This window comes from Patagioenas fasciata, chromosome 5, assembly GCF_037038585.1.
Source record: "Patagioenas fasciata isolate bPatFas1 chromosome 5, bPatFas1.hap1, whole genome shotgun sequence".
NCBI lineage: Eukaryota > Metazoa > Chordata > Aves > Columbiformes > Columbidae > Patagioenas > Patagioenas fasciata.
Window position 1 is genome coordinate 23,844,401 of NC_092524.1, and position 13,405 is coordinate 23,857,805.

General features: G+C 40.6%; 1 protein-coding gene across 1 annotated transcript; it reads left to right on the top strand.

Annotated features, from left to right (window-relative positions):
• Window positions 1-3,254: 3,254 nt before the first annotated feature.
• On the top strand, window positions 3,255-9,548 carry RAG1 (recombination activating 1). Its single transcript, XM_065838674.2, has 2 exons — window positions 3,255-3,355; window positions 6,192-9,548. The coding sequence occupies exon 2, from the start codon at window positions 6,218-6,220 to the stop codon at window positions 9,320-9,322; it is 3,105 nt and encodes a 1,034-aa protein (XP_065694746.1). The 5' UTR covers window positions 3,255-3,355; window positions 6,192-6,217; the 3' UTR covers window positions 9,323-9,548.
• Window positions 9,549-13,405: the final 3,857 nt, after the last annotated feature.

Here is a 13,405-nt window from a genome sequence, read left to right on the forward strand (position 1 = left end):
AATTTCAGAGCTACCCTTTTTCTTCTGCCAAGTGAACAAACTCTGTGTCACTTTCAGTAGCTGTAAAATGAGGAAATTTATCATTAGATAGCTTTGTAACATGTATGTCCTTAGATGGAGTGTTTCCTATGGCTGAAAAATACTATTTTTAGTAATCTTTAAGGTACCCAGAGCACTCATGTCCAGCTTATTTTAATTAAGGATTCAAGGAATTTATCTGGAGGTTTTATTCCAAGTGTAAATGTAATGTCTTTATTCAGAGCAGTTTCCAAATCTGAATGGTTTGTGGGAAGCTTAAGCTCATAATCACGTATTAATGCTCATGCTGTAACATAAACCAGTGCAAAAATGCTCTTCTCCACTCGATGGTGCCAATTGCACAGCGAAAACATTTTCCATCACTGGATCTGTGCAGCTCTAACTGTTGAGCAATTATGCTCAGACGTAAAACTCACCCAAAGCTGTAGCAATTCAAGATCAATTAAAACCTTCAGTAGCCTGCAGTATCCCTACGAGACAATGATTTTTCAAGGTGATTTCCTGGGTACTTTGGAAGTAAAGCACTTGACTAGGCTTACATATGCTCACGTGGTTCCCTGGATAACTAAGCTGCTGCCTGTACAGTGGTGTTTGCATAAGAGCTCAGGATCCCAGGGAAACAGGGCAGGTAGCCACCTATCTGGGTGAAGTTTTGAATAAGCACCCCAGAGGGAGAGATTTGCTGAACTGCTTCTCAAAGAGCCTCAAATCCCTCAGTACCAACAATGCATACTTTCAAGGAACTGCATCTGCCATTTCAAGATAAGGGAAGAAACTGGTATGTAACTGCAGAGCATGACTCTGATTGATACCTGGTATTGCAGCCCAATCTGATATATATTTGAAAACGTCTCTCCAAATGCTAGGGAGTGAATAGTGTAAATAGGCAAGTTTTTAGGAAGTACAGGCAAAACTGTGACAGCAGAAGAGCTGAGCTCAGAACCTTGCCATCTAGTGCTCTCAGAGGTCTATAAATGCCTCAGCCATGACATCTTTGCCCCACACTCCCTTGGCCTGGAATAACCTCTATGAATTCTGTTCTGTCTTATTCTGACACTTCCATTGATTGTTTCTGATTGGGATTTATTTCACATTAGGGTTTTGTGTGAGTCAGCATCTGAGCAAGGATATCAGGGTTTGGCCCCAAACTTTGTTTCCTTTCTCCATGCATTACACACTCCATACATACTTTGTTTACTTTCTCCATATATTACTTGCTTTGGCATGAATCATTACACTTTGTTCCTGAGGGACTGTTTGCCTCTCTGTGGCACACAGACTCAGGACTTCTTCAAGACATCATCTTACAAGAATGGCTTGGGGAAGAGTGGCTGGAAAGCTGCCTGGTGGAAAAGGACCTGGGGGTGTTGATTGGACAGTTGGCTGAACATGAGCCAGCAGTGTGCCCAGGTGGCCAAAAAGGCCAACAGCTTGCTGGCTTGCATCAGGAATAGTATGGCCAGCAGGACCAGGGAAGTGAATCGTTCCCCTGTACTAGACACTGGTGAGGCCCCACCTTGAATAATGGGTTTGGTTTTGGGCACCTCACTACAAGAAAGACATTGAGGTGCTGGTGTGACTTCAGAGAAGGACAACAAAACTGGTGAAGGGTCTGGGGCACAAGTCTTAGAGGAACAGCTGAGGGAACTGGAGCTGTTCAGCCTGGAGAAAAGGAGGCTCAGAGGAGACCTTATCACTCTCTACAACTACCTGAAAGGAGGTTGCAGTGAGGTGGGTGTCAGTCCCTTTTCGCAAGTAGCAAGCGATAGGACAAGAGGAAATGGCCTCAAGTTCCACTGGGGGAGGTTTAGATTGGATATTAGGAAAAAATTTCTTCACAGAAAGGGTTGTCAAGCATTGAAACAGGTTGCCTGGGTAACTGGTGGAGTCACCAGTGCCGGAGGTATTTAAAAGACTTCTTCATGTGGTGCTTAGGGACATGGTTTAGTGATGGGCTTGGCAATGTTAGGTTTATGGTTGGACTTGACCTTAAGTGTCTTTTCCAACCTATACGATTCTATGATTCTAAGAATTGGAAGCATCATAAGATCAGAGGGGATAATAGAAAGAGAATCTCCTTACCTCTTTTAGCTATAGCAGATGTCAAATATTACAATGTTTGCTGATTTTCCCTCTGGCTACTATCAGTGTTTGTAAGACACTGACCAGTAGGAGTCGTATTAACTGGGAGATCTCGAGCTGCAGTGAAAGCACAGTGTCCTCCCTCATAGTCGCCTTGTCAAGGAAAAGCGTGCAAGTCAGAAATGGATTTGTGTCCTGTAGGATCACAAAGCTGCCTGAGAAAGGGAAGCTTGGGTAGGTGCTTATGTAGTTATGCTGCTATTTCAAATTCCCACTTCTGCAGTGTGAACTCCTGTTCACATTTGGAAGGACTTGATAGATTGCTAGAATTTTTGCACAATATTATTTTGGAAATTGAAACTTTCAGGGTGCCCTTGTATGTCAAAATTTGGTTTCTTTCCAATTTGAGTCAGTTTTTGAGACAGTTGCTCTGTGGAAACTAAGCATGGGTGTTTGACTGGGCTTCTCCAGAAAAAAATACTTTACTGCCTACTCTTTGTGGCCACTTGTGGCATGGTGTGGTATCTACCAGCTACTCAATATGTATATAACTAGCTTTTATATTGTTGATTCGTCCTCCCTTCACCCTCCCAGGGCCTTCAAGACCCTGGACGCACATCACCAAAGAGCTAATATCCTTGAAAATTATAATAAACACTGCTATCAGAAGAAAGGATATTTTGAGATCCCCATTGTCAACTCACTTAAACCCCAGAAGGTTGGCTGCTGTTGACCTGAGGAAGTGGACCATTGGTGTCCATTGAATTAGCTTTGATGTGCCATAGTGGTGTGACCAGATACCAAGTTCTCCTCTCTGAGAGTTAACAGTGAAGAAAACAGCTCTGAAACTATAAAGAAAGCAAAATGCAAAACTTCGTGTTATAAAACAGTGCAGGTGCTTTTCAGAGAGAGTCTGCATATTTATCTCAGAGCCCAGAGGTCTCACACATTGTTTATACGAATTTTGTGGTTAAGCCTCATAAATTGCCAGGTGCCACCTGGATTTCAGAGTTCTGTATTGTGTTTAGTTGAAGTAACCTGTGGTTAGCACCAGGGTGGTATTGGGAGCTCGGAGGGACAGGGCTAAGTAAGATAAACAGCACTCAGTGTCTTTAAAAAGCAGAGAGAACACAGAAAGAGCAAGAGCATGCATGAGAAAAAGTGAACAAGCTCGACATTTGGAGCAAACTGGGCAGACATCGCAGCAGCTCTTCAAACTGACAGTGAGCTAAAGGTAGGCTGGCAGTCCTAATGACAGCATCCCAGATGCTTGTAGGACATTGGAATGTTGGTTCCTTTTCTTGGTTTAATGTGGATGTCAATGATTTTATTCTATATGTGCTTCCTCACCTCAGAGGTTGTTGTGTTCATTTTGGTGAGACTATCTATAAAGGAAGACCTTCCTTGATGTAAGTAAAAGAATTGCAATCTTGCTTATCTCCAGAAATGTATGAAATGTGTGATCTGGGAAGAAAAGGGATTTCTTTTCCCTTTTCAAGATAAGAAGAGGTGATATTGAACACAGCTGTCAGAGTTGATTAAATGACCACAGCTGGGGTTCATGTCAAGGGTTCACTTCCTAAGAATCTGAGTTGGGTAGGCAGGGAGAAGAAAGATTGTTCAGTGTGACCCCCAGCTAGAATAACAGAACACAGGAAAATTTAGCATGAGTAGCAGGAAATGTTTCTAGCACTAGGAATGCTTCTAGCTCTCCCAAGATTGCTGCTGAAGTCTCTGCTGCCTAGGAGCTAGGCAATTCAAAGCATTTGATAAGTAGTCAGCAATTGATAAGTTGGCAACGATTATCTGCTGCAGGTCACCTGAGAGGGCTTCTTTGTCATCCACTTCTTCCAGGGCATGCTCAATGAAAGAGAAAAAAAATTAACACAATGCTTGAACTTTTAGCAGGGGTAAGCCCTGTCTGATTCATCGGAGCTGGTGATTAGTAGCAAGTGTTATGTCACGGGTTTGGAGATGAGTATGGCACTATGGTGGCAACAGTGAAAGAAGAGTTAGAAGACTAGTGAAAGTATTTAATATTTTGCTCTAAATGTACTCCGTGCTGGCTGTTTCTTTACAATGATTTAGCTACTGCTCTGAGGAAGCATCATTGCTCATGGTATAAGAGGTTCTGAAGGTGCTGCTGGAGATGATGAAATTACACATAATTTCATAGACTGCTAGGTAGAAGAAAAGGATTTGCGGACAGTATAAGGCAACTAGCTATACAATTACTCTGCAGGTAACAGAAACACAGGACTATTCAGGGGCAAATGGGTTGTTGCTCAGTGGATAGATTTTATGAAGTCTGTCACAGGATGCAGCCAAGAAAGCAAGATAGCTATAATGCTCTAAATACATCTGGGCACAGCTGCACATCACAGATCTATGAATAGCAGAACACAAGCAAGCATGTTGCCAGGCTGGATCAGTGATGGACAGCAGGGGACCACGGTGTGGACGGAGATACTTAGCAGTGTAGGCAGCTGGACGAAGCAATGCAGGCAGATGGGGAAACAGTATGGGCAGCTTGTTCTCAGTGGGACGAAATGAAGAGAAGCTGGGAAGAAAACAAACCTAAATTTTAGTTGCCGAGGCCTAATGAGTGATCTTGAAGTTAAACACAGCCCTTAAGGAAAGAGCTATCAGACTGATACGTTATCCTGGATTTGAAACTTAATCAAAGCATGCAGTCCTTTCCCAATGGATTCTGTAAGACCGTACTGAAATGATGCTTTATTGAAAGGTTATAAATGAAATAATATCAGAAACACGCTGGGCATCATGACGTAAGACTATGACTTGTATGTATTTCTTATGACACACATCTTCCTAATAGATACTGAACTGAGATACTGAGCAAATTATGTGAATTGCTAAGTGGCAATATAATCAGTTAAAGAAACCACAGCTGTACTCACATGATTTCCAGTTCTAGCATATAATATTAATGTAGAGTTTCCCTAATTTTTATTACTCATACCAACCATATCAGTAAAAAAATAAGATAAATCAGAAAATGTAATTGAGTCTTCTCTATACTGTCTGTTCACTTTGTGCACCTCTCATAGTTAGGTAATGAAATAGTCACTTCTATTGTTGTTTCTACACAATTTTGTTTTCTAAGTCTGATGCTATAGCAAAAGTTTCAATGTATGAGGTGAAAGTCTTGTATTTATTTTTATACAAAACCATATTTCCATGGCAACGACATTCATATTACTTTTGGCTGCATTTCTCTGAAAGCTAAAATCGGGGTCAAATTTGAACAGAATTTTTCAGCTTTCCAGTACCATTTATCCTTACAGAGAGAGTTCTCAGCAGAGTACTTAGACTACTAATTTACAATGTATAAATATTCTCTCTGGAGCAAATATGCAGCCAGCATAAATCTCCTTTAGAGTCCAGAGAACTGTAGCACTTTGCATCAACAGAGGATATATTCCTCCTGCTTTAATGGAGCTACTCACATTCATTAAGCACATGCTAAAGTATTTTACAAAACTGGTTCCCTAATAAAATCTACACTGTCATGAAGTAGTATGTGCTGCTCTGCCGGTGTAGAATGGCAGGTATTAGACACTTCAGATCAAGGACTAACAAGTGGTGTGAGCACATTGGTCTTGCTGATAGAGCATGAGGCAGAAAAAAAAATCTATATTTCAGACACCAACTGAGTGCAGTTTCATATTAAAAAGTCACCAAACTTTCAGAATGTAATTCTGTCGTCTATAGTAGCTTTCCTTATGGTAAGGTCAGTCAGGTATAAGAAGGAAGGGGCAGATTTGGATATTTGTACTGGATGATTAATAGCTTTGTGTAAGGTGGATTGGTGATCTAATAGACATGTGAATGCTTCAGGATCAAAGTCAAAACACATTTGGGTGCTTATCAGAGATACTGAGTGGACAGTCATGTCTGAGCCTCTCAATTCAGTAAGCATCTTGGACAAGTAGCACACTTTCAAAGAATTTCCCAGTTCAAGTGATTAGAACTGTTCTATGAAAAACCATGGCATTATTATTAATTTTGGAAGATAAGCTAACTTACAGCTTCTTTCTCTTTCTCAGGTAATCTGGTTTGTGCCACATTGCACATGTCAGTAGACTCACAAATGGACCTGCCTGAAGAAATTCAGCATCCATATACAAAATTTTCTGAATGGAAATTCAAACTCTTTAAAGTGAGACCATTTAAAAAAATACCTTCTGATAACAGCCAGCACATAAACAAAGATCAGGCAGAAGAGATTGCTTCTTCATGCAAAAAAGTCATACCGCATAAAGATGAAACAGTGCCAAAAGGAGAAAAGATGGACTTAATGGGCAATAGGCAGGCACTTGAGAAAGATGGCATGAAAACACAAGACAATGAAGCTCATCAGAACAATCTGAGGCAACTTTGCCGTATCTGTGGAGTTTCGCTTCAAACTGGTTGTTACAAGAGAACTCATCCAGTGCATGGGCCAGTGGATGATGAAACTCTCTGCCTTCTGAGAAAGAAAGAGAAAAAAGCAACCTCTTGGCCAGATCTTATTGCTAAGGTTTTTAAGATTGATGTTCGAGGGGATGTTGATACTATCCATCCCACTAGATTTTGTCACAACTGCTGGAGTATTATCCATAGCAAATTCAGTAATACTCCATGTGAAGTATATTTTCCTAGGAACAGCACAATGGAGTGGCAACCCCACTCCCCAAACTGTGTTATATGCCACACTACCAGTCGGGGAGTTAAGAGAAAAAGCCAGCCACCCAGTGTACAACATGACAAACGTGTGAAGACCCTTGCAGAATGCGCTCAAATAAGCAGAGGTGTAAAGAACCAAGCACAGATAAACAACAAAAATGTAATGAAAGAGAGAATCAATTGCAAGAACATACATCTCAGCACCAAGCTGCTTGCAGTTGATTACCCGGTAGATTTCATTAAATCCATCTCTTGCCAGATCTGTGAGCATATTTTGGCAGATCCAGTGGAAACAACATGTAGGCACTTGTTTTGCAGAACTTGCATCCTTAAATATATCAAGGTTATGGGCAGCTATTGCCCATCCTGCTGGTATCCTTGCTTTCCTACTGACCTGGTAACCCCAGTCAAATCCTTCCTAAACATTCTTGATAACTTGAGTATAAGATGCCCTGTAAAGGAATGTGATGAAGAGATCTTGTATGGAAAATACAGCCAACACCTCTCCAGCCACAAGGAGATGAAAGATAGAGAGCTCTACAGCCACATAAATAAAGGCGGCCGGCCAAGGCAGCATCTCCTGTCTTTGACCAGGAGAGCTCAGAAACATCGTCTGAGAGAACTGAAACGTCAAGTCAAGGCTTTTGCTGAGAAAGAAGAGGGCGGTGACATAAAGGCTGTATGTATGACTTTGTTCCTGCTAGCTTTAAGAGCTAAAAATGAACACAAACAAGCAGATGAATTGGAGGCTATAATGCAAGGGAGGGGATCTGGACTTCACCCTGCTGTCTGCCTGGCAATCCGAGTCAACACGTTTCTCAGCTGTAGCCAATATCATAAAATGTATAGAACGGTAAAAGCTGTCACTGGGAGGCAGATCTTCCAACCTTTGCATGCTCTTCGCACAGCTGAGAAAGCCCTCCTACCAGGTTATCATCCATTCGAGTGGAAACCTCCCTTGAAAAATGTATCCACTAATACAGAAGTAGGAATTATAGATGGACTATCAGGATTGTCAGTCTCAATTGATGACTACCCAGTAGACACAATTGCAAAGAGATTCCGATATGATGCAGCCTTGGTTTGTGCTTTAAAAGACATGGAGGAGGAGATCTTGGAAGGCATGAAAGCAAAAAACCTGGATGACTATTTGAACGGTCCTTTCACTGTGGTAGTAAAAGAGTCCTGTGATGGAATGGGAGATGTCAGCGAGAAGCATGGAAGTGGGCCTGCTGTCCCAGAGAAGGCTGTTCGCTTTTCTTTCACAATCATGAACATTGCTATCGCACATGGGAATGAAATCAAGAGGATCTTTGAAGAAGTAAAGCCCAATTCAGAGTTGTGTTGCAAGCCCTTGTGCCTTATGCTGGCTGACGAATCAGATCATGAAACTCTGACAGCAATCTTGAGCCCCCTCATAGCAGAAAGAGAGGCTATGAAAAACAGTGAACTACTGCTTGAAATTGGAGGCATCCTGAGAACATTCAAATTCATCTTTAGGGGTACAGGATATGATGAGAAACTTGTGCGGGAAGTGGAAGGGCTGGAAGCTTCAGGTTCCACTTATATTTGTACCCTGTGTGATGCAACCCGTTTGGAGGCGTCCCAGAATTTGGTCTTACACTCCATAACCAGAAGCCATGCCGAAAATCTGGAGAGATATGAAATATGGAGGTCCAATCCATATCATGAATCTGTTGATGAGCTCCGTGACAGAGTGAAGGGTGTTTCAGCCAAACCTTTTATTGAGACTGTTCCCTCCATAGATGCATTGCACTGCGACATTGGCAATGCAACAGAATTCTACAGGATTTTCCAGATGGAGATCGGTGAAGTTTACAAGAATCCTGATGCATCTAAAGAGGAGCGGAAGAGGTGGCAGTTGACTCTTGACAAACACCTCAGGAAGAAGATGAACCTGAAGCCTATGATGAGGATGAGTGGAAATTTTGCTAGAAAGCTCATGTCCAAAGAGACAGTAGAGGCAGTATGTGAATTAATAAAGTGTGAGGAAAGGCATGAAGCCCTAAAAGAATTAATGGACCTTTATCTGAAGATGAAGCCAGTGTGGCGATCTTCATGCCCTGCCAAGGAGTGTCCAGAATTGCTGTGCCAGTATAGCTACAATTCACAGAGTTTTGCTGAGCTCCTGTCTACAAAGTTCAAGTACAGATATGAAGGCAAGATTACAAATTATTTCCACAAAACCCTTGCTCATGTTCCTGAAATAATTGAGAGAGATGGGTCCATTGGGGCCTGGGCAAGTGAAGGAAATGAGTCTGGAAATAAACTATTTAGGAGGTTCCGAAAAATGAATGCCAGGCAGTCTAAATGCTACGAGATGGAGGATGTCTTGAAACATCACTGGTTATATACGTCTAAGTACCTTCAGAAGTTCATGAATGCTCATAAAACATTAAAAAGCCAGGGCTTCACCATTGATCCAGAGGAAAGTTCAGGTGTCTCCATGCCATTGGAGGTATCAGAAAGCAACGATTCAGCAGAACTCTAAATGTAGAGTGCATTTGGTATTGAGTTTGTGATGGTGTCTTCCTGCAAGTAGGCAGCTTCTTTTGCAGGCCTGTAGAGACACAGGGAAGTCTGAAATGACCACTTTTACACTCCCTGTTAAATGTACTGAGTGGAGTTTAATAAACACCATGTCTGTTGGGAGTTTACAAGAGGCAATGCAGTGATGCATTTACCAGTTGTTACGTGAGATGAAAGCAAACACAAATTTCAAAGAAGGGTCTTCAGTATATTTTGGTCTTAGAATGTTGTTTGTGAGAAAGTGAAAGTAAACAAGGTTTTATATAAAGTAGTATTTTGAAATGAATATGATTCTGGAGAGTTATGACAGTTCCTGCAAACAGAAGCATGGCTATTTGTTCTGTTTGTCACTTTTTTAGAAGGTTTGGTTAATTTATTGATGGTCCTTTGGCTTTTTAAAGTAAAGATTCATCAGTGAGACACTTGGGTAAGTGTTTTGGGACAAAGTTCAGTTATTTTTTTATAAAATACTTACTAAAGAAGCAAACTTTGATCTCACAAGCTTTAAAAAAATATTTTTTAACATTTATATTGTAGTACTTCTTAAGAGCACATAGTGGTATCAACATGCTAATTTACTATAGGAAGATATAGGAAAGGTAGTTGGAACTTTTAAATTATATTTTTATTGTAGTCTGTTTACTCTAAAATGTAAACTTGTGCTCCTAAAACAGGACTTAGAGTGCCATATGGTTGTCTCACTATACAAAGTACATTCAAACTCTGCCATGTAGCTTGTTGCTTCATAAACATTTTAGATTTCTGTGGTAACTTCAGTATATAGTATAATATGTATTAGTAGAGTTTTATTGGGTGAATTCTTGGCCTCACTGAAGTCACCAGTAAATAATCATTAATACCAGCAGGCCCACAGTTTCGACAAGTCACTTAGCACACCCATTTCTCAAGAGATGGATATTACCTTTATCAGATACATGGCAGTGTTCTGATCATCTTCTCTGTTAGGATATTTCACTGACTGCTGCTGATATGCTCCAACTATACCAAATAACAAGCTTTTTCACGCCTGGGACAGACCACACTCACAGTCTTATTTTCCAAATCTGTAAAAGAGGAATTACATTTATTAACCTCAAAGCTGCTTCACATGCAAGATTAGTAAAAAAGCAATGAACTGTCTTGAAATTACTGCACACTGTATTTTATATTATTACAGCAATGCTTAGTTGGCATTCCTCTGTACTATATTAGATGATTAGATGAACCATTTTGTTTGTGGTGCAACACAAACCAGCTTCTGCCCCATAAAAATAAGGAGTGGATTATTTTAGATCCATATGAATATACTAAATACCACTTCAGAAGTATATTCATATACTAAAATTATATTAATTCAATGACATGTTCATGAAATATACTGAAAAGTACCTGAGATGCCCTAAAATCCTCTAGCCTTTCAGATTTGCACCTATAGCTAGGGCATTACTGGATTTGCAATAATATTACTGAAACAAGATTAAATGCTGAAACAATCAAAAGATGGATCTGAAAGAATTCACTTTTTATTTTTATGTGGCAGAAGTTGGTTTGTGAGTGAACAACAAACTTAAAGAATTAATGGTCTGATGTTTGTTTACTAGCATCTTGTTCATGTTATTTACTATACCTTTGAGGGTCTGGTATTTACCATTTATGGGCAATGAAAAAGTAGATTCAAGCATTAGTAATTAGTACAAATAGTTTTATCCTGATTATGTCTTTCTTTCCATTTTATTAATTAAAATACTAATCTTTAAAGTATTCTGTAATTTAGGATAATGTTTTAATATCGTTTCTTTAACCATAGTTCAAGATTATGTCAAAATTTGCAGTTGGAAACAATGCCTTTTACTTAAAACATTTAATTTTCTAAGCAGTCATAAGGACTACAGTGTCTTTTGTATGGTGGACCATTTGCATCTACTGAGTGTTTGTTTCTAGATTTTTTTTTCATTATTTGAATAAAACAAGTATTTCCCCCAGAGCATAAATACCAGGTTTACAAAAGCATCATTCCTTACCAAGAAATGCAGACAATGAGTTTTCCAGGGAGTATAAATATCAGGGGCACCCTTTAGCAGTAAATGCAGATGGGGGAGATGTGCTCTTACAAGCTGAGAAATGCGGCCCTAGACCACTGGCAAATGACTAAGGCAATGCTGGAAGCTTGCCTCAGTGTTGATTTCTTATTTTTATTTTTCAAGGGCATCTTTCATTATCCCACAGCCTATAAGGTTACACCTCTTCTGTCACCCTCCTCCCTTTTCGTGAAATTGTTATTTAGCCTCTGATAATTTCAGACATCTGATCTACAAGCAGAACATAGGCAATTGTTGCTGCACCACTGGACACGGAGGGCTGTGACATCCAGCAGGCACAAGAAGGAAAGGGTGGATGCGAAAGTGTCCTACCCAGCCTTCATCTTCAAACCAGACCTTCTCCTGCTATGGCTATCAGCTGAGCACTGCTGGCAACTGCTTATGTGCTTGTAGCCCAACCACAGGCAAAATAAAATGTTAAGAGCTTAAATCAGTAGGAATAAAAGAATCACAGAAAGGCTGGTGTTGGAAGGGACCTCTGGAAATCATATAACCTGCTAAAGCAGGTTCACCTAGAGTAGATTGCTCGGGAATGTTTCCAGGCAGGTTTTGAATGTCTCCAGAGAAGGAGACTCCACAACCTCTCTGGGCAGTCTGTTCCAGTGCTTTGTCACCCTCAAAGTAAAGAAGTTTCTCCTCATGTTTATATGGAACCTCCTACATATCAGTCTGTGCCTGTTGCCCCTCATCCTATCACTGGGCAACACTGGTCCCATCTTCTTGACACCCACCCTTCAGATATTTATAAGCATTGATAAGATCCCCTCTCTGCCTTCTCCAGGCTGAACAGACCCAGCTCTCTCAGTCTCTCCTCATAAGAAGGATACTCCAGATCCTTAATCATCTTTGTTGCTTTCCACTGGACTCCCTCCAGTTGTTCTTTGTCCTTCTTAAACTGAGGAGCCCAGAACTGGATACAGTACTCCAGATGTGGTCTCACCAGAGCACAGTAGAGGCGGAGAATGAAGACTGCATTTTATTTGCCCTTTGGACTGGTCAAAGAGTGCACAGGTACCAGTGCATTTAGCCACAACACCTGGATCTCCTGGAGTAGTGTGTCCATAGATGTGGTAGATGCCTCATCCCTGGAAACATTCAAGTTCAGGTTGGATGTGACTCTGAGCAACCTGATCTAGTTGAAGATGTCCCTGCTCATTGCAGGGGGGTTGGACAGAATGACCTTAGAAAGTCCCTTCCAACCCAAACTATTCTATGATTCTGTATAGTTTGCATTTTTGCCTGGCATTTATTTCATTATGCACATAGTTGCACACTTTTTTCTCTGCATGTGTATTTCAGACAACTGTATTACTTTATGTTTATCCTTGACTGTGCTTGAATGACCTAGGGCCAAGTTTAACAATCTTGACTCACCTCATGGTGATTTTCACTCAGTTTAAGTGGTATATACAGTTTTTGCTGTCTTTTGCACAGGGATGAGTTTCACTCCCAAGTAATCCAGACCCATTAATTGCAATACATATGTGCCACTGGAGTGACAGACCAGACTTTTTTCATTTTGCACATGTAATTTCAGTGGCTCTGCTGAAATTTTCAAATTCCAAATTCACGTTAACAAGCTACTGATTTAACAGCAAGTGATTCATCTCACTGCCTTCAAAAAGGGTTGACTAACTTTTACCCATATATGTAAGATTTCTCAAGACAGGGCTTATATCATGAGATAACCTGTCAGCCTGAACACAACCTGGATGGAGGCAAAGGAATGCAGTGGCACATGAAAGTGTTCTTTTGTGAAATATCATTAAGCCATTAAGACACATTTCACATTCTACCAGTTCTGGGCAGGACAGCTGACACAGAGATCCACTACTATTATTTTAAAATTTTCTTTCTTTACACTTGAATCTAGTTCAATCTTCCTTTTCCCCATTGTTGACATCTGTAAATCAAGAGACTCTCTTTGAACTCATTAGAACAAACCA

Excerpts from the sequence above, each read along its gene's own strand:
- RAG1 (XM_065838674.2), top strand. The coding sequence starts at position 6,218 with ATGTCAGTAGACTCACAAATGGACCTGCCTGAAGAAATTCAGCATCCA.